Genomic DNA, 25748 nt, shown 5'->3' on the forward strand with positions numbered 1-25748 from the left:
GACACCACTGGAGATGCCACTCAGTGAGACAGGTCCATGGAGAACTGCAATAGATGGCACAATCGTCAACAAAAAGAAAGCCGGTGATGCCCGGCATGAGACAGGCCATTATAGGGTTAATGGCGATAGCATAGAGGACAATGCTCAGGGCGGAACACTGAGGCAGACTCTTTTACTGGATAAAGTTGTCCAATAAGGCAGAACCCACACACACCTTGAAAACTGTCTTGTAAAAATACCCGAAGAAAACGGCAGGCACCCATCGAAGCCCTATGTGTAAAGAGTACACAGGATACCAGTTCTCCAGCAGGTGTCTTAGGCCTTCTCCAAATTGAAGAACATGGCCACAATCTGGGATTTCTGCAGGAAATAATTCATGATACGGGTGGACAAAGTAACGAGATGGTCAAATGCAGAACGCCGTGCTCAAAATCCACACTGTGCATTCGTCAGTAAATCGTGAGACGCAAACCACCACACCAGCTGGGGATGAATTGTATGTTCCATTGCCTTGCAAACACAGCTGGTATGAGATGGGGCAGTAGCCAGAAGGAAGATTTTTGTCCTTACTGGGCCTAGGTATGGGTATGACTGTGGCTTCACGCCAGCATCCACCAAATTTGCCCCCTGCCCAAATGTGGTTGTACGTGTTAAGCAGGAAGTGCTTGCCCGCAAGAGAAAGAAGCTGTAACATCTGAATGCGGATGGCATCTGGCGCTGAGGTGGAGGATCAGGATGAACTGAGAGCATGGTCTAGCTCCCTCATAGTACAGCATTGTAGCACTCAAGACTCTGAGAACAGAAGGGTATCGCCCGAGCCGCTTGCTTTTGATGGAGGAAGGCAGGGTGATAGTGGAAAGAGCTCGAAACTTCCCCAAAATGGCGGCCCAAGGTGTTGGAGATAGCAATAGGATTCATGATGACATCGTCATGTACTGTCAGGCTGGAAATTGGGCAATGGATCTTGGTCCCAGAGAGCTGTTGGAGGATGGCCCACACAACATAGGAAGCTGTGGAACTGTTAAATGAACCAGTTTATGAAATCCAGTAAGCTCTATTGCTATCCTGAAGAACTCGACAACACGTTTCACCCATCTGTTTATAATGAATGCAGTTTTCTAGCATAGGGTGGCATGTCTCCATGAAAAATTCCATTGCGGCATGCCTCAGTCCACCAAGGGACTGGGACACGATGTGGTAGAGAGGAAGTGCAGGGGATGGAATGTTCTGCAGCAGTAAGGATAACATTTGTGAGAAATATGACTTAGTCATCACAACTGGGAAATCTTGTTCTTCAAAGGTCGCCAGGCAGGAGTAAAGTTGCCAGTCAGCCTTAAGGAGCTACCATTTAGCTGTACATGCAGATGGGGTAGGAGTCAGCAAACGGACAGCATATGGGAAATGGTCACTTGAGTAGTTGTCAGAATTAACGGACCACTCAAGACGATGGGCAAGCTCGGCAGTGCAGAAAGATAGGTCCAGATGGGGATTGGTGTGTGAAGAGTCAGAAAGGAAAGTGGGTTCTCCAGTGTTAAGGCAGAAGAGGTTAAGTTGGTTAAGAAGGTCAGCCAAGAGGACACCTCTCTGACAGGACCTGGGAGAACCCCAAAGGGGATTCTGTGCATTGAAATCACCGAGTAGCAAAAACGGGTGAGGTAGCTGCCCAATAAGTTGAATGAAGTCTGCTCTGGTGACATCGAAGGATGGAGGTACATAAATGGTGCAGAGAGAGAAAGTCAGGTAGGGAAGGAAAAGGCGAACTGCCACAGCTTGAAGACTGGCAGTCAGTGAGGTGGACTGACTATGAATGTCATCCCATATGAGCAGCATGATGCCCCCATGAGAGGGAATGCCAACCTCAGGGGGAAGGTCAAAACGAATCAATAAGAAATTTGGAAGCTCAAAGCAGCCATGAGGGCACAATTTGTTTCCTGAACAGTACAAGGGGGCACTGCAATGCCAAAAGCAGCCATAAATCATCCTTGTGGGACCAAAGGCTGCGAATGTTCCATTGGGGGAGAGTCATGATGAAGAGATGTGGGGGTGTTACCTCGGTGACTGTCGAGTGACAGCTGGGGAAGAGGCGCTACTACGGGGCACAGAAGCAGGAGAATCCTGCTCCATGGGGTTCACGGAAGCATCAGCTTTCTTGTGCAGTCAGTCTGTGGAGTCCAACACCAAAAAATGGTTGCTGGTGCGCACCAGTGACACAGAGGCTGGCCAGGCTAAGGGACCAAGTGCCGACAGCATGGAAGACGATCTTCAAGGTGGCAAAGGAGAAGACTGTTTGTATTTGGAGGACTTCTTTGAGCCTTCCCAGTTAGATGAAGACTCGAGTGGTGTTTGGCTGGAAGGATGGAGGAAGTCTTCATGGGAGTACTCCTCCTGTCCTTTCCTGCCTGCAGGTTGTGTAGTGGGTGGCTTCACCCCTTTAGGCGAGTTTGACGGTTTGTTGCACAGCACGACGGCAATGTTACTTTGATACTGAGCGATTTCACAACCTCAGAGCCAAGTCTGAGGTCGCATGTGCGTGGCCATGTCGTTCATGGAGCGAGGGGTAAAAAGGACAGAACTATAGGTACCAGATGGGAGAACACAGGGTTTGCAACTAGCCAGTAACCTGTGAGCAACTGGATAAGGCACCTTTCCTTTATCCTCTTGAACAGCCTGCTCATCTACATACACGGGACACTCCTGAGAGGTGGCAGCTTGGCCAGCATTGCTGTTGATACAGCAGGGAGAAGGAGGTGGACAATTGCCCTCATGCATATCCCTACCACAGGCGACGTATGTGGCTGGGTGTGAACAACACGCTCTAGTGTGGTTAAAATGATGACACTGGTTGTAACACATTGGGTTCAGAATGTATGGCTGGACGGTGATAATTTCATAGCCTGCTTTGAGCTTAGATGGAAGCAACACCCTATCAAAGGTGAGAAACAGTGTGGCTGGACACCAAGATGGAATTAACTTTTCATTACACGATGAACAGCAATGACACTCTGATCAGAGAGGTAAGATTGGATTTCAGCTTTTGTTAGACCATCGAGCAGCCTGGTGTAAATTATACCATGAGAAGAATTCAAGGTTCTGTGGGCCTCGATATGAACAGGGTAACCATGGTGAAGCAAGGCAGCAAGCAGTTGTGCTTGAGAATCAGAAGTGCTCTCCAAAAGCAAAGTGCCATTCCGTAAACGAGAGCAGGATTTCACAGGATCAGCAATTGCATCTACACCTTTCTGAATAATAAATGGCTTTACCGTAGCAAAGGACTGACCATCTTCAGTACGTGAGACCACGAGGAACCATGGTGCAGCGGGAAGGGTCTTTGAATCATTAGCCTCATTGTGTTTACAATTTGTAGAAGTTGAGTGGGAAGATGATTGACTCATCGTGAGGAAATCCCCCATTATTGCCAGTGTCTCCGATGGTGTGCTCCTTCCAACTGGGGGCCCCTTCACAAGGGGGCACACTCACTTCAGATGACTGTTCACACCTCATGTCACACCTGGTATAAAACAATTTCTATAGCATCTCTGAAAACGCAGAAGCTATGGAAGCGTCTTTGAAACCCATTCCAAAGGCTACAATTTATTCGCACAATACAAAAGTGACAGCCCTTTTTGTTAGAAATGAACAAATCTGAACATTAAAAAATCAACCAATGGTTATTTAAAAAGCAACAAATATTACTTATGTGTTTAGAATTGGGACATACGACTGTGATGCAACATGAATCTTTTTTTTTTTTTTTTTTTTTTTTTTTTTGTAAGGACAAAATGTAATATCATGAAAAACTGAAAGACTTGTGTGTTTAAATCATATGATTTAGGTAATGTTTTAGTTTTTTAGAGTATCAAAAATTGCATTAAGAACGACGCCATTTGGGCGAGCCATGTATAGAATCTATGGTGTCCCCATTGCAATTAGTTTTTTTACTTTTATCTTCAAGATTTCAAGTTTTAGATTCAATAATTGCATGCCTAATTTAACACATTCCTTACATATTTGGATTTTAAAGGAAGGGTTCAATTCAAATAATTTCTGATTTAAACATAATTTAAAAAAATTATTTCAGGAGTTACCTTTAATTCCACACAGCCAACTGTGTGAACACATTATCAATCAAACAGAAAAGGAAATGTTAGTATAACAATTAATGAAACTCGCATTTCATACATGTGATCGCCCAAGAGGAAACTTGGAATCATTCTTTCTCAGATGAATTGTACTTTAGATTCAACTGACAGTTAATGAGTAAGTATACTGTTGTATTCCATTTAGATATAATTGTACCTCCATCCACTGCAACTACCAGGCCTACTGATCATGCAACAAATTCAAATTATTTCCAACATCGATTGGTGGATGTTTGTGCTTCCGTCATTTCGACAATGAAGTAAACAAATTAATTAACTAATTTACAGGTTCTGTCAATTCTTCATTGCATTTTCTTCATACAAAATTTCTTTTAGAAGCTAGGCTCATTGGTTGATAACTTACAAAATATTTCAGTGCACACTTTGTGTTGTTCATTAAAATTATCCAAATCAATATCTCAAAACAAGAGTAATTAGCTTTTACGTTGGAAAACTGTCACAACACAGCTGACCCACACACTACTACCCAAATGTTCTAATAATGGTGCACAGATTACATAAACTCTCAACAGAGCCACAGCATTTTATGACAAGAAATTAGCAATCTTCTGACATTTACTCAGCCATACCTCACTTGGGGATCAGAATTATTTTTAAGAAAATATTAAATTCTTTATAAACTTGACAACTAAAGACAATAGGATTCATCATCGAACATTTAGCACACATGCACTGAGTTGATTGCACTGCAAAAGATATGTACAATACCAATCCATGTCTGCACCATCTGTAATCAGACACTGGGCTTAAGAGACCAAGTATTATTTTGAACATTATACATATTGGTTAGACAGAGATGAACGGAAACACAGTTAACCAGTAAAATGAAAAAAGGTTAGGCATATGTACCCATTTGCAGCAAGTATTTGGTTGGTATATCGCTAATGGCATATTTCCGTAAGTTTAATAAACACAACAGATACAAATAAGAGAGACTAATAATCAACAAAACGTTCTCCTTCTCTATTTACAGCAGTCTCCCAATGGTGGGATGACTTTTTCATTCTGTAACTGTAGAAGTCACCTGATTTTAAGACGAAGAAATCGTTGAGCAAGGTTCAGAGCACATTTTCATCTGGAAAGGAAGTTCCTAGAAGGTTGTTCAACAGAGAGCAGAAAAGGAAAAAATCTGAGGGTGCTACATCAGGTGAATAATGTGGGTGTGCAATGACTTCCGTCTAGCAGATCGAAGGCGGGTGTTATCCTCGAGTAGTGTCCTCCTGGTCACTGTTCATGTACTGTGTCAGCAACACATCTCAGTTGTTGACAATAAATGTCAGCAGTAATCAGTGGTTACATCTCAAGGAAGCAATTCATAGTAAACCACACCGGATGCTTTTTGTTGCTGCCTTTTGTTGCTGCTCAGCCATTCCTTTCTTTTCCTTATTTTAGCACAAAGCCACCATTTATGATCAGCATAATGATAAAGGGGAGGAATGGTTAGTGTTGTTCACAAGCCAACTAATGACAAGCAAGCACAGATGCGCATATGGCCACCCCTTTTTTGTGATTTTGGTTTAGTGCATGTGATATCCGTACACCTTATTTTTGAGCCTTCCCCAGTGCATGAAAATGTCATGAGGTCACAAAATGATCACTGTTTATCGAATTTGCCAGTTCTCAAGTACAATGATATGGATAATTGTGAATTAATGCATTTAAATGATCTTCATCAAATCCTGCAGGTAAGTCACTAATGGCCAAACAATTCTCCTTAGAATGACAAAACCATTTTCTTGCCAAGCTCTGTCCAATGGCATTAAACACAAACAGAGCGCAAATGTTTCTGGCTGCCTCCACTGCTGTTACTCTTCTATAGAACCCAAACAGATGAGTATGTCAAAAGTGCTCCTATTTCTCCAGTTGGCACTCCACTTTCTAGTGACCACTGTTCCACTCAGTATCTCCAAATGACAAAATGACAATATGTAAACTCAAATGTATGTAAACTAAAATAGCAACAGTGAACTACAAATAAAAAATTACAATTGATAAATAAACCCTCAGCAACTGGAATACTAACATGCAAAACGAAAGTGCTATCAACTTATGCACCAGCCTATTATTTAGAAAAAAAAACTGAAAAATGTCAGACCATGAAAACAATAATTTCTTAACAGTAGCTGAAAACACTGGGGAGGAAAGTGACAATTGAAATTAGATCCATAAGACTCAGCCAGAAAGTGTATACTTGACCAGGCATCAGTTTCATCAGATGAATGGTCAAATCAATCACAAGAATCATTTGGTGACAGAAGCAGGAGCTCTTCTTGTTATGATCGTAACAATCTAATTACTAAAATATTGTGCTGACTTGCAAGCATGACTGAAATATGAAGTAGAAGTTGAGAAAACTTATTGGCATCCCATTACAACCTTCATATCCCTTTACTCAGGAAACTACTAGTGTTATGGTGTTAAAAGAGTTACACTTACAAGAAGTGAATCTTGGCTTAGCAACAAATAACTGGGTCATAGTTAGAGGTCTGCGCGGATAAGAAAAGTGCAATCCGCATCCGCAAGGTCCTAATCCGCAACCGCATTCGCGGCAATTAATACGCATCCGCAAGTTCCTTATCCGCATCTGCATATATTTAAGTTTTGAATGAGTAATTAATTGTAATAGACAGCAGTACTTAGAATTATCATATGTAATGACATAGTTATTGTCAGGGTGCCATTTCTGCGACAACTTAACTAATTTTTATATATACTAAGATGGTATCTGTTCATTCGGACATGTCCGAAAGAACAGATACCATTGGTGACCATGCAGCTCGTTAGAATGAAATTACAATGAAATGAACACCCTTAGTTGCTCACAGGCATTGACATACGCCAACAGGGACAGATGCAAATGTGAGCCCCGACCGGCACACGAACACTGGATCTCCTGCTTACATGGCAGACACTCTAACCATCTGATGGTAGACAGTGGGCAGGTTTGCCACCCAGAGAGCACTTCACAGGCCACACAGAAGACACGGTCGCGGAAACGGATTAGGCACAGGTCTCTTGGGTACAGCTACGTCAGTCATAGCCAGGGACTGAGGACAACAGACATCCGCTCTACCCGGGCCCTGCAAGATTCCAAGAATGTCAACAGATTGAAGTTTTCAACTAACATTGCAACATATGTCCTGGGCAGATGCCTTGCTCATTATCCGCAGATGACCCGCGGATATTTGCGCCGGTTGTGATTTTATCTGGCAAGTAACAAATACCGCAGATATATCTGCGGATATCCGCATCCACACAGACCTCTAGTCATAGTAATAAATTATACCTTGGGAGGAAAACTGAATAAAAATGGGGAAACAATACATGCGATGTCCCACAGGTTTCAGCATTAGACTTATCCTGACCTATGTAAATGTTGTGCTAAAACCATTGGAAGAGCCTTCAAACTCAGCAATGTTTGCTGATGACACAGAACAGAACAAAAATTTACCTTTATACTTACAAAAACACACATCATGCAATTCAAAACAAAACCAAAAGACTTACAGATACAAGGAGGTATCAATGACAGACTGGATGATGGATCCATGAGCAAAGTTTTTGGGCATTTGGATCGCTAATGAATTAAGGAGGTACCAGCATGAGAATGAGTTAACCAAAAAGCTCGTATCTCTTTGCCTTGCAATTATAAAAGTTCCTACAGAGTGTCAACTTGCAGAAATGCTTCCTAGCTTGCTTTCACTCAGTACTATCCGATAGAATATTCTTATAGGGCATGGCAGCTATGAAAAAATTAGTACTTATCCTATACAACCCTGTAGTAGGAATGTGATGGGAACACCTTGCATAAACCTCTTCCTTGGCCTAGGGAACCTTTCCCCTTCATGTTACAATGGAACTCACTATTGGCTTTTACATTAAATAACATATAAATATTTTATTTATTTCTAGTTGGCTGACCCAAAAGATAATACTAAAAACAAGTAAAAAATCCAAAATACACATAATTGCCTCTAGGTGAGTAACGCTGAGGGGATCAACTTGACAAGTCTACCAATTTGTTGACCCCATTTCAATTGAAATCAAAGCAGGCACCAACGAATTGTATGAAGTATATTTCATTTAGTGTGTGACCAGTAATGTCTACTACTTCCAGTAGCAGGTCATTTCTGATTGCTTTACATCTTAAAAACTCAAGGGATAAGACTTGAACTGGGAGCTGCAACATTAATAAGGGTAATGTGCTGTGCAATATGGAACAGGAAGTTTGTTGGTAGTGATCATGACTTATCATTCAACTTATGAAATGTGATGAACAGTTTAGTAAGATTAACACTGAACTGAATCTGGAGAGTAGGGAATTCTGTAACAAATTGAAGAAAGTTGACAATATTGGGAAACACATAGATGGACGGAAAACAGAAGAGATGGAAAATGATATGAAATATAATTTTTCATCTGGATGGTTTACCACTGCATTGGAACCTGCACAAAAGAGCACTTCTGAACAGTAGGCTGTATGAGAGATTGGATCAGCTGTAAAAGGCTGCAGATCTGACCTTGGAATTTGCTTCATCTCACAGTATGGTACCTTTTTTATTGGTGGAATTTTGTGAGAGGCTCCAAATATGTGTCTCCTATTCCAACAACTTTGGATAGACTATGATGCTACATGGGAACAGCAGTGAGTTTCCTAAACTGACATGCTTGTGTCTGTATGTGTGGATGGATATGTGCGTGTGTGCGAGTGTATACCTATCCTTTTTTCCCCCCAAGGTAAGTCTTTCCGCTCCCGGGATTGGAATGACTCCTTACCCTCTCCCTTAAAACCCACTTCCTTTCGTCTTCCCCTCTCCTTCCCTCTTTCCTGATGAGGCAACAGTTTGTTGCGAAAGCTTGAATTTTGTGTGTATGTTTGTGTTTGTTTGTATGTCTATCGACCTGCCAGCACTTTCATTCGGTAAGTCACCTCATCTTTGTTTTTATATATAATGACTAATGCTATCTTCACATATGATGGCAATTAGAATCACAAGAATCATAAAACATAGGAAAAAATAATATGCAATGAATGCACATCAAAATTAAGCCTGACAAATAAATATCTGATGAAGGAACCAGGTAGCACAGGTTTTCAGAAAAGATTCACACTGAGCATTGTATATCATATACCTAGGACTACAGTAACAAAGCTTGCTCTAGCTTCTGATGCAATTACCTAATAAAATTCCCAATTCCACAATTAATACTGAATCTTGCTGGCCATGTGCCAGTATCAAAATGATCAGCCCTATATTTCTCCATCATTATTAAGCCCTAGCATTTTATACTCCCGAGACCACAAAGAATGCTGACAGAGCTAACATGTTGACTGCACAACCGTATCTGCTACTCAGGATCACTGTTATGGTCACACATCCTATTCATAGATTTGCTACCACTGTTTAATCTAAGTTACATATTTTCAAAGTAACAAGTGGGGTACAAGTCAGTGATTTCAGTGCCAACCACATGACCCGGTTTTCTAGATCACACAACCAGCAACACACTGTTCTGCACACTTGCTATGGAAGCAGCACCCTTGCAGTGGACACTACCCCTGAAGCTCTGGTCCTGGTGCCATGTAGACATCATCTTCGACCTGTGATGTCTTGGGCACCATACAAAGGACAGTATGGCCTTTTGTATTTTCATGGTAAGTGGTCACCAACTACAATCCAGCCACTCTGATAACTACAGCTATGCTCTAGGACTCCCTACAGTTCATCGTTTTAGCCAAACTCCTAATATGTACATCCTTGACTACTATGCATGGTGTTCTCATTTCTATAAAACCCTTCTTGTGGAACATCACTACTACTGTTTCACTTACTGTCCCATCTACTTGTGAAGCCAATGCATACCTTTCAGTTGTTTAAAATTGCATTATATGAGTCTCTGTGGAATTAAGTCTTAGACTGTTAGCTACGCATGAGCTACAATCATTTAGATATCCTCTGAGCTGTCCTTAGCATGATAGTTTGGTTGCTTGACCTGTGTGCTTGTATAATCACTACACATTTCAGTGTCTGAAGAGGCCACCATTTCAGTGCCTGAAGAATCCTTTATAACCGCAGGAAGTTTATTTATGGACATCAAGCTTCAGCCAGTACCTAACCTTCTGCAACTGTGTGTTGAATGTTCCCCAGTCTTTGTCTAATTTTATACCTTTGACATGTTTTTCAATGTGATCATCTCTTTCCCTTACCAAGGTCATAAAGCATATTTAAAAATTAATCTTTCTTCTTTAGATCTGCCAGGACTCGAATTATGAGGTCATACATGGCTTCATCTCTGTACAATCATTCACCAAAAGCCATACACAGAGCTTTTCTATAACTGAAAAATTTATAACTAATACAACAAGTACCACAGAAGCTGCCACAATATGTACAGGTTGTGGCCAAAGTACCAGGGCTGATCAACAACACAAAATTTTCACTCTTTTTCAAAACCAAAAAATTTTTAGGACAAACTCACGAATAACTATGATTCAACAAAAGATAAGAACAGCCACTGTTCTTTTGCATTGTATTTATCAGAGGCTATTGAAAGGGGGAATATTTCTCAAATGACCCACACTATTAGAACTTACACTTCATCTAGATGTGAATTTACTGTATCCATCACACACAGCCATTATACAATATAGTTGATATTAACAAGGGCTACAGAAAACAGAATTATATCAGCCACCAGTCCCATTCCACTTCTATTTAGAACAGTCAGTATGTAACAGGTGATATGAAAGTCGAGTGGACGAGTACAAGAATACTCTAGAATTATGAACAGCAACAAGTTACAGACAACTGACATTCTGTGTGAATCCCACTGAAATGCATCCTTTACTCTACACAATTAACAAAAGACTTATTCCTTGACTACATGCAATACATCAGAGATGTGAATACTTACAGTATTCTCAGTTATATTTAGTTCAGGATCCTCCTTGATAAAATCAGTGAACCAAGGTATTTCCAATGGATCTTCAACAGACTGAAAGACAAAAACAATCTGTGAATTATAACTGCTTGCAAACTTCTGTACATATGATACAGCTCTCGATATTCCTTTGTTATGAATGTCATCCAACTTTGCAGAGATTCTTATTCCTTGGGAAGAATGAGTGTCAGAATGCATCCAAATCAGTTCTCATGTCCCTGAACTTGCTGTCAGCCATTGTGTAGTATTCATTTGGCATACTTTCACTTTCTATTCCTGAGACACAATCCACTCTGATTTCAGAGGCACTACGACCTTCTCTATCGAGTGTTCATGCTCCCATATACAAACTTGATGTATGTGTGTGTGGCAAAATTTCAAAATTAAGTTCAGATAATATAGGGATGCAAATAATCTTCCTGCTGTAAACCCATGAACAAGAGGGCTTTTTGGTCATTAATCAAATGAATACGGCATTCCACAAATTATCATCAAAATTAAGCAAATTTAATGCTATTTACACAGCATCTTGCTCTGTCACCACGTATTTTTAGTGCCTGCTTTTTAGGAAACAAGGCAAATTTATGTCGTGTACTGGAGGAAAATCATAAGGAATTACATACAGCCAATGCAGGATTTCAAAATGGTTCAAATGGCTCTTAGCACTATGGGACTCAACTTCTCAGGTCATTAGTCCCCTAGAACTTAGAACTACTTAAACCTAACTAACCTAAGGACATCACACACATCCATGCCCGAGGCAGGATTCGAACCTGCGACCGTAGAAGCCTCAAGGTCCCAGACTGCGCGCCTAGAACCGCGAGACCACCGCGGCCGGCAATGCAGGATTTCAGTAATGATGTAAATACTACAGTGAATAGTGAGTGGTAAAGCAAATACACACACTACAGTTCCAAATCTTCTGTTATAGCACTGTTACACAGAGGCAATTTCTTCCAAGAGGAAGTCTTCCTTGCTCCATTGATACCAAATATGTATTTAAAGCATTCATTACATACAATCATAATAAAAAATTAATACAAAGGTAATGGTTAGTATAGATATGCTTGTTACATGTGCTGTTACAATACTATTCGTAGTAACTAGCAAATAACACATCTAACTGCAGTCAACTATGTTGTTGTTGTTGTGGTCTTCAAACCTGAGACTGGGTTGATGCAGCTCTCCATGCTACTCTATCCTGTGCAAGCTTCTTCATCGCCCAATACCTACTGCAGCCTACATCCTTCTGAATCTGCTTAGTGTATTCATCTCTTGGTCTCCCTCTACGATTTTTACCCTCCACACTGCCCTCCAATACTAAATTGGTGATCCCTTGATGCCTCAGACCATGTCCTACGAACCGATCCCTTCTTCTCGTCAAGATGTGCCACAAACTCCTCCCTAATTCTGTTCAATACCTCATCATAAGTTATGTGATCTACCCATCTAATCTTCAGCATTCTTCTGTAGCATCACATTACAAAAGCTTCTATTCTCTTCTTGTCCAAACTATTTATCATCCATGTTTCACTTCTGTACATGGCTACACTCCATACAAATACTTTCAGAAACGACTTCCTGACATTTAAATCTATACTAGATGTTAACAAATTTTTCTTCTTCAGAAACTGCCATTGCCAGTCTACATTTTATATCCTCTCTACTTCGACCATCATCAGTTATTTTGCTCTCCAAATAGCAAAACTCCCTTACTACTTTATGTGCCTCATTTCCTAATCTAATTTTCTCAGCATCACCCGACTTAATTCGACTACATTCCATTAACCTTGTTTTGCTTTTGTTGATGTTCATCTTATACCCTCCTTTCAAAACACTGTCCATTCCATTCAGTTGCTGTTCCTAGTCCTTTGCTGTCTCTGACAAAATTACAATGTCATCGGCGAACCTCAAAGTTTTTATTTCTTCTCCATGGATTTTAATACCTACTCCGAATTTTTTTTTTTGTTTCCTTTACTCCTTGCTCAATATACAGATTGAATAACATCGGGGAGAGGCTACAACCCTGTCTCACTCCCTTCCCAACCACTGCTTCCCTTTCATGTCCCTCGACTCTTGTAACTGCCATCTGGTTTCTGTACAAATTGTAAATAGCCTTTTGCTCCCTGTATTTTACCCCTGCCACCTTCAGAATTTGAAACAGAGTATTCCAGTCAACATTGTCAAAAGCTTTCTCTAAGTTGACAAATGCTAGAAACATAGGTTTGCTTTTCCTTAATCTTTCTTCTAAGATAAGTCGTAAGGTCAGTATTGCCTCACGTGTTCCAACATTTCTACGGAATCCAAACTGATCTACCCCGAGGTCAGCTTCTACCAGTTTTTCCATTCATCTGTAAAGAATTCGCGTTAGTATTTTGCAGCTGTGACTTATTAAACTGATAGTTCGGTAATTTTCACGTCTGTGAACACCTGCTTTCTTTGGGATTGGAATTATTATATTCTTCTTGATATCTGAGGGTACTTCGCCTGTGTCATACATCTTGTGCACTAGATGGTAGAGTTTTGTCAGGACTGGCTCTGCCAAGGCTGTCAGTAGTTCTAATGGAATGTTGTCTACTCCCGGGGCCTTGTTTCGACTCAGGTCTTTCAGTGCTCTGTCAAACTCTTCACGCAGTATCGTATCTCCCAATTCATCTTCATCTACATCCTCTTCTGTTTCCATAATATTGTCCTCAAGTACATTGCCCTTGTATAGACCCTCTATATACTCCTTCCACCTTTCTGCTTTCCCTTCTTTGCCTAGAACTGGGTTTCCATCTGAACTCTTGATATTCATACAAGTGGTTCTCTTTTCTCAAAAGGTCTCTTTAATTTTCCTGTAGGCAGTATCTATCTTATCCCTAGTGAGATAAGCCTCTACATCCTTACATTTGTCCTCTAGCTATCCCAGCTTAGCCATTTTGCACTTCCTGTCTATCTCATTTTTGAGATGTTTGTATTCTTTTTTGCCTGCTTCATTAACTGCATTTATGTATTTTCTCCTTTCATCAATTAAATTCATTATCTCTTCTGTTACCCAAGGTTTTCTACTAGCCCTCGTCTTTTTACCTACTTGATCCTCTGCTGCCTTCACTATTTCATCCCTTAAAGCTACCCATTCTTCTTCTACTGTATTTCTTTCCCCCATTCCTATCAATTGTTCCCTTATGCTCTCCCTCAAACTTTCTACAACCTCTGGTTCTGTCAGTTTATCCAGGTTCCATCTCCTTAAATTCCGTCATTTTAGCAGTTTCTTCAGTTTTAATCTACAGTTCATAACCAATAGATTGTGGTCAGAGTCCACACCTGCCGTGGAAATGTCTTACAATTTAAAACCTGGTTCCTAAATCTCTGTCTTACCATTATATAATCTATCTGAAACCTTTTAGTATCTCCAGGGTTCTTGCATGTATACAACCTTCTTACATGATTCTTGAACCAAGTGTTAGCTATGATTAAGTTGTGTTCTGTGCAAAATTCTACCAGGCAGCTTCCTCTTTGATTTCTTAGCCCCAATCCATATTCACCTACTACGTTTCCTTCTCTTCCTTTTCCTGCTATCGAATTCCAGTCACCCATGATTATTAAATTTTCGTTGCTTTTCACTACCTGAATAATTTCTTTTGTCTCATCATACATTCCTTCTATTTCTTTGTCATCTGCAGAGCTAGTTAGCATATAAACTTGTACTACTGTGGTAGGTGTGGGCTTTGTGTCTATATTGGCTACAATAATGCGTAAACTATGCTGTTCATATTAGCTTAACCGCACTGCTATTTTTTTATTCATTATTAAACCTATTCCTGCATTACTCCTATTTGATCTTGTATTTATAATCCTGTATTCACCCGACCAAAAGTCTTGTTCCTCCTGCCACCGAACTTCGCTAATTCCCACTATATCTAACTTTAACCTATCCATTTCCCTTTTCAAATTTTCTAACCTACCTGCCTGATCAAGGGATCTGACATTCCATGCTCCGATCTGTAGAACGCCAGTTTTCTTTCTCCTGATAACGACATCCTCTTGAGTAGTCCCCTCCCAGAGATCCGAATAGGGGACTATTTTACCTCCGGTATATTTTACCCAAGTGGACGCCATCATCATTGAATCATACAATAAAGCTGCATGTCCTCGGGAAAAATTACGACTGTAGTTTCCCCTTGCTTTCAGCCGTTCACAGTACCAGAACAGCAAGTCCGTTTTGGTTAGTGTTACAAGGCCAGATCAGTCAATCATCCACACTGTTGCCCCTGCAACTACTGAAAAGGCTGCTGCCCCTCTTCAGGACTAGAAGACCACAAAAATGCTTGAAAATAGCTGGTATCATAGGTTTCAATTTTTCACCATCCATGACAATTTAGGTTGAATGCCCCATATTTGTGTCATGACACTCTTACTACACTTCCTGCACAATATAGTGCTTGTGTGAAAACTTACATTATGCTCAGGTCCATCAGCATGTTTCAGTTCAGGATCTTGCTTTAGCCAAACACTACAGCCTTCAGTCTTTAATGGGTCCACAAGAAACTGAAAAAAGGAAAATAAAGTGATGTGATCAAGGTTTCAGTGTCTTACTTTTACATGGCTCTCTTGGAGAGGAGTAGGGGAGCAGTAAAACACACACACACACACACACACACACACACACACACACACACAGAGAGAGAGAGAGAGAGAGAGAGAGAGAGAGAGAGAGAGAGAGAGAGAACTTTCAAACAGATCTTCTATAGCAACTGTCAAGGTCGTAACACTCATGATCACGTATATTCATCAATTAGAAACAGGCAGCAAGAAAATGTGGTGCCACAATTCAAATATTTCAAACCAAAGCTTTGTTTATTCTTGGAGGCTGGCACAACAGTGACTGGCCCCGAAATATCAATCAAAATTATTTCTTACATACTATGCAGCAACCAGCATACAGAGTAACCATACATATTATGAAAGTGGATGCGTTTTACATCACCTCCTAAACCACTGGTTTGAATTCAACCAAGCCAGGTACACATACTACTATCTAGACTAAAATACTAGGAAGGTAAGAACCAGCAACCTCCTATGGAGGTGGGAGGGATGATTTGGAAAGAGAAAGGGAAGAACAACACAGAGAGAGAGGTGGCAGGAACAGATGGACAGAGAGAGAGGGTAGCAGATGGACAGAGGTGGTTGGCTGATTGAATGATAAAAGGTACCAAACTACTAGATCATCCATCCCTTCTTCAAACAGGCAGGCAGGTTTACCTGACTGTTCGTAAGCGAGAGCCTACCACACAATCCAGAGGAAGAAAACCCTAATGTCTATAAAAAGTCAATGAAACCGATAAAAGGGACAAAGAAAAAAGGGAGACAGAGGACGAAACACAGGTAAGTTGCCCCATTTAGGGAGCAGCTGGAAGCACCTGAGAGCAGAATGCAAAGAGGGGACATACATGCCCTAGTCCCTGCCATGTACTAGAGATACTCTACTCAGAAACTGCCTAGGAAAGACTAGCAACACAGACAGGGCAAGAGAGGTACAGAGATAAAAGATTAGTTTGTGTAACACACCATGTGAAAGGTGTAAAGAAGAGTAAAAGAGCAAATAGGGTGAGAACTGGGCTGGACCACCAAGCCCAGATAGCCACAGCTTGGCCTGGGCAGAGGAGTGTTCTGCCAACCTCTCGATAAGCTGATAAGGTTAAGTTACCCTCCCTTAAAGAGAGCGGTAAATAAAACTTAAAACTAAGTCATCCTGAATAAAACGTAAAACTAAGTCATCCACTGTAGAATCATCAGGGGTAGCAAGTTAGGGAGATTAAGATTCTGCCACTGTTGAGTGGGAATTAAGACCACGGGGTGGCACTGGAGGAAATGACCATAAGTCAGCCAGATACGGCTATTGTGCAGCTGGATAAGGATGGTAGAATCCTTGTGAGAGGCCTGCATGGAGGACCTCCATAAATTCATGGTCTACATTATCACTGGTAGTCTGAAGTCAGAGTGATCCATTCCATATTTCAGGTTCATAAAACTTGATGGTGTAATACTGACCAAAGGTCTGTTTCCGGAATAGTGATTACCAGAGCCAGTTTGGCCAAGCTATCAGCAAGTTCATTCCCAGGGATCCCAACATGACCCAGAGTCCAAACAATCATCACTGAACATCCACATTGCTCAAGGGCATACAGGGAATATTGGTTAGCAATGACCAGGGGATGCTGAGGGTAATGCTGCTTGAGAGATTTAAAACTGGTAAAGAGTTTCTGCAGATGAGGAAGGACCCACCACTGGAGGAAACAATATGCTCAAGAGCATGAGAGAGGGCTAGCAACACTACAGCTTCCAGCTAGGAAGGCAGTTCAGTATGACCCATTACAGTGTAAGCAAAGCCCATGTGATCAGCAACCATCAAGCAATCAGCAATCAAGCAATCCTGCTGAACTCCAGGATGTACCAAGAATGGAGAAAAATTGGTTGTAGTGGGCCTCAGGAGGGATCGTGTCTTTCCGACCTCATGATGTGTCAAGACAAAGCTGTAACCAATGGGTTCCCCACAGAGGTGTACGTGAGTGGGCGCAGAGGAGACATGGAGGAAGAAATAACTGGAGTTTGGAGGGGAGGGACAGGGTGTGAAATGCGATCAAAACTCCTAATCTGGGCCACCATTGTGGAAGATGGCTTTCCGTGTTTGGAAATGGTAGTTTAGATGCTTAGGGGAGTTAGAAGCATAGGTAGCATAATTGACAAGGTGTTGTTGGCACCTGATACACAATGAATGGAACCCAGCCTCTGTGAGTAATCTGTCCACAGGACTAGTTCAAAAGGCTCCTGTTTCATATCAAACCCCACAGTGGTGTATGAGATACTGTACCTGCAATGATGAGGATGATGCCGAACCATACGCCACACTCCCATAACCAAGCCAGGGTTGTATCATGGGTTCGTAAAGTTGCAGAAGGGTAGTGCACTCTGCACCCCTGCTGATGTTACTCAGGGGACAAAGTGTTCTGAGGTGTAGCAAGCACTTTCACTTACACTGCCGAAGATTGGGAATTCACATAAACTAAGAATCAAAGCTCAGTCCTAAAGAGCAGTATGTTCCTGCCACATTGAGTAGTTCATCATCAAGATAAAAGTTCTGGTTGTGAACGAACCATACTATGTTGACAGAAAACCATGACATGGGTCTTGGCAGCTGAAAACCAAAAGCCATGGGTGAGTGCCCATAAATATATCTTTCATATGGTGCCTTGCAGTCTACATTCAGCAAAACCCACACTACAGGAGCTATAGTAAGAGGAAGAAGTAGTCAGCATACAAGGATGGTGATACTGATGACCTCACAGCTGCAGGTGACAATTGATGGCTTGTAGAAAGACAAGGACACTCAGTACAGAGCCCTGCAGGACTCCATTCTCTTGGATATGGGGAGTGTTGTGGAAAGTACCAACTAGAACCCAGAACATACACTATGAAAGGAAATTATAGATAAAAATTGGGAGTGGGTCCCACAGACCCCACTCATGTAAGGCAGCAAGGATATGTTGTCACCTCCTGGTGACATACAGCTTTTGCAGATCAAAGAAGACAGCTATAATGCATTGACATTGGGCAAAAGCTGACTGACTGGCTGACAGCAGTCAAACCACATTATCAATAGTGTAACAGCCTTGGCAAAAACCACCCTGGGATGCAGCCAGAGGACCCCAAGACTCAATGAGCCATACAGCCACCAGCTCATTGCGCATTCAAGCAGTTTAAGGAGAACATTGGTGAAACTGACTGGGTGATAACTGCCCATCTCTACAAGTACTTACCCAGTTTCAGCACTGTGACAATGATGCTTTCTAATTGTTGTGATGGGAACTGGCCCTTGGTCCAGATCCAGTTACAGATGGCAAGAATATGATGCTGACAACCCAGTGATAGGTGCCTGGTCGTTGTTTTTTTTTTTTTTTTTTTTTTTTTTTTTTTTTTAGGGCGCAAAACTGCTATGGTCATTAGCGCCCGGTCCGTGACTTAGGAAACAGTAAAAAATCGAAAATGGAAACCAGCGGCAATGGGAACGAAAGTCATAAAATTGGAGAAACTAGAAGCAGAAGGAAGGCTTAAAAATCCACTACAGAAAGGGGTTGGTTGTCCCCAAAAAAAGCTTCAAATGACTGACATCATTTCACTGGCACTAATAAACTCGAGAACGTGATCGGCTGAGCGCGTGTCATCTGCTAAAATCGACGATATATCAGGCGTTAGCTGTAGACGGGAGCGCAACGGATTAAAATTGGGGCACTCAATTAAAAGGTGTCGTACCGTCCACAGCTGAGAGCAGTGGGGACAGAGTGGGGCAGGATCGCCGCTTAAAAGATGTCAATGGCTAAAAAGATAGTGCCCTATCTGGAGTCTAGTTAAAATTAGCTCCTCCCGACGACGCGTTCGGGAGGAAGAGGTCCAAGCACAAGGAAGAGCTTTCACATCCCGCAATTTATTATGGGGAAGTGTCGACCAATGCGCGTGCCATAAATGAACAACACGACGACGTAAAACGCTCCATAGATCGGTGAAGGGAATCGATTGAACAGCTGGCCGAAGAAGAGAGACTGCAGCCTTGGCTGCAATATCGGCCACCTCATTTCCACAGATACCAACGTGTCCCAGGAGCCAGAGGAACGCCACCGAGATGCCCCCCAGGTGGAGCAAGCGCAGCCAGTCCTGAATCCGGTGGACCAGAGGGTGCACAGGGTAAACAGCTTGGAGACTGAGGAGAGAGCTGAGAGAATCTGGGCAGATAACGTACTGTATCCACTGATGGTGGCGGATGTAGTGGACAGCCTGGAGAACAGCGTAAAGCTCCGCAGTATAAACCGAACACTGGTCGGGAAGCCGAAAGTGATTTGGGGTGTCGCCAAAAATATAGGCACTCCCTACACCTAATGATGTTTTCGAGCCATCGGTGTAAATAAATGTGACGTCCGTCATTTATGCACATAGAGCAGAAATGCCTGACGATAAACAAGTGAAGGGGTACCATACTTGGGAAATCGACAAAGGTCACGGAGCAGGCAGATCCGGGGACGGAGCCAACGCGGTGCTGTACCCCAAGTTGTCAAGAAGGTTTTAGGAAAGCGGAAGGAAAGAGAATGGAGCAGTTGACGGAAGCGGACTCCCGGTGGTAGTAGGGAGGAGGGGCGGCCTGCGTACCCTACATCAAAGGAGGCGTCGAAAAAAATGTCATGGGCTGGATTAGCAGGCATGGAAGACAGAAGGACTGCTCGGCGATTGGACAGCGGAGGTTCAGCAGTCTCAGCATAAAGGCTTTCCACAGGGCTGGTGTAAAAAGCTCCAGACACTAAACGTAATCCACGGTGGTGGATAGAGTCGAGACGCCAAAGAATAGACGGCTGAGCAGAGGAGTAGACTATGCTTCCACAGTCCAATTTCGAGCGCACTAAGGCGCGATAGAGGCGGAGAAGGACCACTCGGTCCACTTCCCAGGAGGTACCATTCAGGACACGGAGGGTGTTGAGGGATCGCAGACAGCGAGCCGAAAGATAGGAAACGTGGGAGGACCAGCACAGTTTTCTGTCAAACATAAGACCCAAGAATTTAGCGACGTCTGAAAACGGAAGGTTGACAGGACCTAGATGTAAGGAGGGCGGAAGAAACTCTTTACGTCGCCAAAAATTAACACAAACAGTCTTACTGGGAGAAAAACGGAAGCTGGTTTCGATGCTCCAAGAGTGGAGGCGATCGAGACATCCTTGAAGACGTCGTTCAAGAAGGCTGGTCTGTTGAGAGCTGTGGTAGATCGCAAAATCGTCCACAAAGAGGGAGCCCGAGACATCAGGAAGGAGACAATCCATAATTGGATTTATGGCAATGGCAAACAGTACAACACTCAGCACGGAGCCCTGGGGTACCCCGTTTTCTTGGGAGAAAGTACAGGAGAGAGTAGTGTTCACCCGCACGCTAAATGTGCGCTCAGCCATAAATTCGCGAAGAAAAAGGGGCAGCCGACCTTGAAATCCCCAAGAGAACAGTGTGTGGAGGATGCCTGTCCTCCAACAGGTATCGTATGCTCTCTCCAGATCAAAAAATATTGCTACTGTTTGGCGTTTCCGGAGAAAATTGTTCATGATATAAGTGGAGAGAGCAACAAGATGGTCAACTGCAGAACGATGCTTTCGAAATCCGCATTGGGCAGGTGTTAAAAGACTGCGGGACTCCGGCCACCACGCTAAACGGTAATTCACCATACGCTCCAAAACCTTACATACACTACTCGTGAGAGAAATGGGGCGATAGCCAGAGGGGAGATGTTTGTCCTTTCCAGGTTTCGGAACAGGAACGACGATAACTTCCCACCATCCTCTGGGAAAAGTACTGTCGATCCAAATTCGATTATAAAGGTGAAGGAGGTAACGCAGACTATGGGTTGATGAATGCAGCAACATGTGGATGTGGATACCATCCGGTCCTGGGATGGAGGAGCGAGAAGAAGGGAGTGCATGTTGGAGTTCCCACATGGAGAAAAGAGTATTGTAGCTTTCGCGATTTTGAGAGGAGAAAGCAAGAGGTCGCACTTCCGCTGCACGTTTCTTCGGGAGAAACGCTGGCGGGTAATTTGAAGAGCTCAAAATCTCAGCAAAGTGCTGACCCATTGAGTTAAAAATTGCGACGGGGTCCACTAATGTATCATGCGCGACAGTGAGCCCAGAGACCGGGGAGAAACTAGGCGCGCCTGAGAACCGTTGAAGCCGACTCCAAACTTCCGAGGAGGGAGTGAAGGTGTTAAATGAGCTAATAAAGAATTTCCAGCTTGCCTTCTTGCTATCGCAGATGACACAACGGCATCGCGCACAGAACTGCTTATAGCGGATACAGTTGGCCAAAGTAGGATGGTGGCGGAAAACGCGGAGAGCAAGTCGCCACTCACGTATTGCGTCACGGCATGCCTCGTTCCACCAAGGAACTGGGGGGCGCCGGGGCAATTCGGAGGTGCGTGGTATTGAACGTTCCGCAGCTGTAAGAATAATGTCGGTAATATGTGTGGCCTCATCGTCGACGCTGGGAAAGTGACGGTCATCGAATGTCGCTAGACACGAAAAAAGTGTCCAATCGGCTTGGGCAAACTTCCTGTGTCGCGGCCGCATATATGGCAGTTGAGGCTGCAGTCTAAGGACACATGGAAAGTGGTCACTCGAGTGTGTATCATCAAGGGCGAACCATTCGAAGCGCTGAGCTAGCGGAACAGTACCGACCGCAAGGTCCAAATGAGATAAATTTGTCGTGGAGGCAGACAAAAATGTAGGGACCCCAGTGTTGAGGCAAACTAGATCCGCTTGGTTGAATACGTCTAGCAATAGTGAGCCACGTGGACAAGGATGTGGAGATCCCCAAAGCGGGTGGTGGGCATTGAAGTCTCCAACCCGCAAATAGGGGGTTGGAAGCTGACCAAGAAGATGAAGGAGATCAGCTCATGCCATTGGTGTGGACGATGGAATGTATACAGTACAAAGAGAGAACGTGTATCCAGAAAGGGAAAGACGGACGGCGACAGCTTAGAAGGAAGTGTTTAAGTGGATTGGGTGATAATGGAGAGTATCATGGAGAAGAATCACGAGTCCTCCATGGGCTGGAGTGCCTTCAACAGAGGGGAGATCATATCGGGAGGACTGAAAATGAGGGAGAACAAAGCGGTCACGGGGATGCAGCTTTGTTTCCTGAAGACAGAAGATGACCGGCGAGTAGGATCGTAAGAGGATCGACAATTCATCCAGATTCGCTCGAATGCCGCGGATATTCCAGTGGATTATGGACATAGGGTGAACAGAAAATGAAGGAATGTGACCAAGGTTGCGTCAACTCAACGACTGCTCTGAGCTTGCGACCGACAGGATGGAATGGCATTCAGCCGAAGGCAGAAGATCCTGATCCATAGGTTGTTCAGGAGCAGCTCCTGCCACCACCGATCGGCCGGTTGATCGGCCGCCAGCAGTGCGCCTCAGCGACACAGAAGATGGCCGAGGGCGATTTCCGCCAGGTGGTGCTGTAGATGGGACACGCCTTGGCGGAGAAGGAGATGAATTGGGTTTCTTTGTAGCCTTCTTGCAGTATGATGTTTAGATGAAGGAGGAACCGATGGTTGTGAAGTTGGGGTATGTAAAAAATCTTCACGAGTATGCTCTTTTTTCGAAGTCTTGGTGTCTGACTTTAGGGCTCGAGATTTAGCAGAACCCGACGAAGGGTGAGCCAGAGAGTGGGCAGGCGAAAGTGGTGAGGTTGAACAGGCCATCTTTGCGCTGGCCGATCTGACGACTGTGGTACTAAAGGTGAGGTCGCAAGTCTGCGTGGCCGCCTCCTTTGCTGGCCGAGGAGAAGCAACGACAGTGCTGTATTTTCCTGTCTGAGGCATGGTGGGCTGTCGACTGGCGAATAATTTTCGAGCAGCAAAGGTCGACACCTTTTCCTTCACTCTGATTTCCTGGATGAGCTTTTCGTCCTTAAAAACGGGGCAATCTCGAGAGGAAGCAGCGTGGTCACCCATACAGTTGATGCAGCGAGGGGATGGAGGTGGACAAGCACCCTCATGGGCATCCTTGCCACACGTAACACATTTGGCCAGATTGGAACAGGACTGGCTGGTGTGATTGAACCGCTGACACAGATAGCAACGCGTAGGGTTTGGGACGTAAGGGCGAACGGAAATTATCTCATAGCCTGCTTTGATTTTTGATGGGAGTTGAACTTTGTCAAATGTCAAGAAGACAGTGCGGGTTGGAATGATGTTCGTGTCAACCCTTTTCATAACTCTATGAACAGCCGTTACGCCCTGGTCAGACATTTAGTGCTGAATTTCTTCATCAGACAATCCATCAAGGGAGCGTGTATAAATGACTCCACGCGGGGAATTTAAAGTGCGGTGCACTTCAACCCAGACAGGGAAGGTGTGGAGCAGTGAAGTACAGAGCAATTTTTGTGCCTGGAGGGCACTGACTGTTTCTAACAACAAGGTGCCATTCCGTAATCTGGAACAAGACTTTACAGGACCTGCAATTGCGTCGACACCTTTCTGAATAATGAAAGGGTTCACCGTGGAGAAGTCGTGACCTTCGTCAGACCGAGAAACAACAAGGAACTGTGGCAACGATGGAAGAACTGTCTGTGGCTGAGACTCGGTGAACTTACGCTTGTGAGCAGACATAGTGGAAGGTGAGAAAACCATTGCGGTAGAATCCCCCATGATTACCAGCGTCTCCGATGGCGCGCTCCTCCCTTGTGGGGGCCCTCTCTGAGGGCACTCCCGCCTTAGGTGATTATTCACACCTCAGGTCACACCTCCCGACAAACGGACGGAGGGACCAATCGGCACTTTCGGAAGGTATCAGCTCGGGTAATCACCCCTCCCTGGGCCTGGCCGTTACCAGGGGGTACGTACGTGTCCTACCTGTCTACCCGGGGCGGGGAATTACGCATTACCCCGTAACCGGCTACGCACAAAAATGCGTGGGTCAGCCTTCAGACACGCACAGGGAGGAAGAAAGAGAAAGGGAAAAACAAAGAAAGAGAAAGGAAAGGGGAGAGGTCTCAAACGCCGCAGCGGAGAAAAAGGTAAAGAGAAGAGGTAAGGAAAACAGAAGGACAAAGGAAGGATGAAGACATACACAAGCAGAGAAGGCGAAGAATGCGGTACATTTACGAGCTTCCATCTCCGGACGTAGGCACAAACTATACTCCCAGAGGGGGAGAAAGGGAAGGAAAGAGCCAGAGGTGAAGGGAGGAGGGGCGAAGATGGGGGAGAGGGAAGGATGTGGAAAAGGAAGGTATGCAGCCCGGAAAGGAAGGAGGGCCACATTAGCTCGAGGTCCTGTGCTCGCTACGCACGTATCCACAAAAGAGTTGTGGACGCCCTGGGGGGTGGTCGTTTGGTTGTGGTTGTGACCTGGCCCTGGGGCTGTATCCGAGCAGAGGGCTATGCCACTGATGAATTCCCACTCAATGAAACTTTATACTGCTCCAGATGGCACGTAGTAGACGATAATTGCTTTTGCTCCACCCATCGCTTGAGAAAATGAAAGACAGGTTGATAATTCTCAGATGCTGAGATTCTAGCATACACAGAGCAAACTGTTGGGCAACGGTGTCTGGGTCGGTGGAGACAGTGCAATTTCAAGGTAATAGTAGATACACCTACTAGTGTCTGATGTATGCAGGCATGTCTCGAAGGAGAGGTATGTGGTCCAACAGTTGAAACATGCTGTTACCAGCGTTTTTGTTTACATCATTTCATCATGTGGTACAGAGGGGTATGAAACCAATTAAAGTAAATAGGATGTTCCATCGATTGATGCCACTAACGGTGCTGGAGAGCCAGCCTACTATCGCTAATGGCCTCTGGAATTTCTGATGATCGGCAAGCTACTCTCTTCTGTCAGAGCAGGACCGAGGAACAGTGGATTTCTAAATCAGCTGTCAAATGAATGATGGCTATAATTTTATTCTGGACTGCCTTGTTGATGCCCCAATGTGGTGGGGAGTCAAGGCTGACATGAAAGGCAAAAGCATTCTAGTCAACGATGTTGAGAGCCCATCTGGGCATGAATCCAGGGTAGTGATGCTGAAGGAGGGACAGGAAGATTGTGGAATGCTCACTATCACACAGGTCAT

The 25748-nt window shown here is 43.7% G+C and overlaps 1 protein-coding gene across 3 annotated transcripts in view; it reads right to left on the minus strand.

Moving 5' to 3' along the window:
- The window catches only part of LOC126426723 (zinc finger protein 99-like), a 156772-nt gene that overhangs the window by 84235 nt on the left and 46789 nt on the right, over window positions 1–25748 (minus strand). For 2 of the 3 annotated variants that reach the window (XM_050088643.1, XM_050088645.1), the window contains exons 3-4: window positions 15543–15632; window positions 11076–11156 (exon numbers count right to left, since the gene is read on the minus strand). In XM_050088643.1, the coding sequence (XP_049944600.1) occupies window positions 11076–11156; window positions 15543–15632 (171 nt within the window). Of the gene's footprint in view, window positions 1–11075; window positions 11157–15542; window positions 15633–25748 lie in introns of those variants that run through there. The other variant, XM_050088644.1, reaches the window with a different exon arrangement.

The sequence above is a fragment of the Schistocerca serialis genome, chromosome 11 (genome assembly GCF_023864345.2).
Source record: "Schistocerca serialis cubense isolate TAMUIC-IGC-003099 chromosome 11, iqSchSeri2.2, whole genome shotgun sequence".
In the NCBI taxonomy this organism is placed as follows: domain Eukaryota; kingdom Metazoa; phylum Arthropoda; class Insecta; order Orthoptera; family Acrididae; genus Schistocerca; species Schistocerca serialis.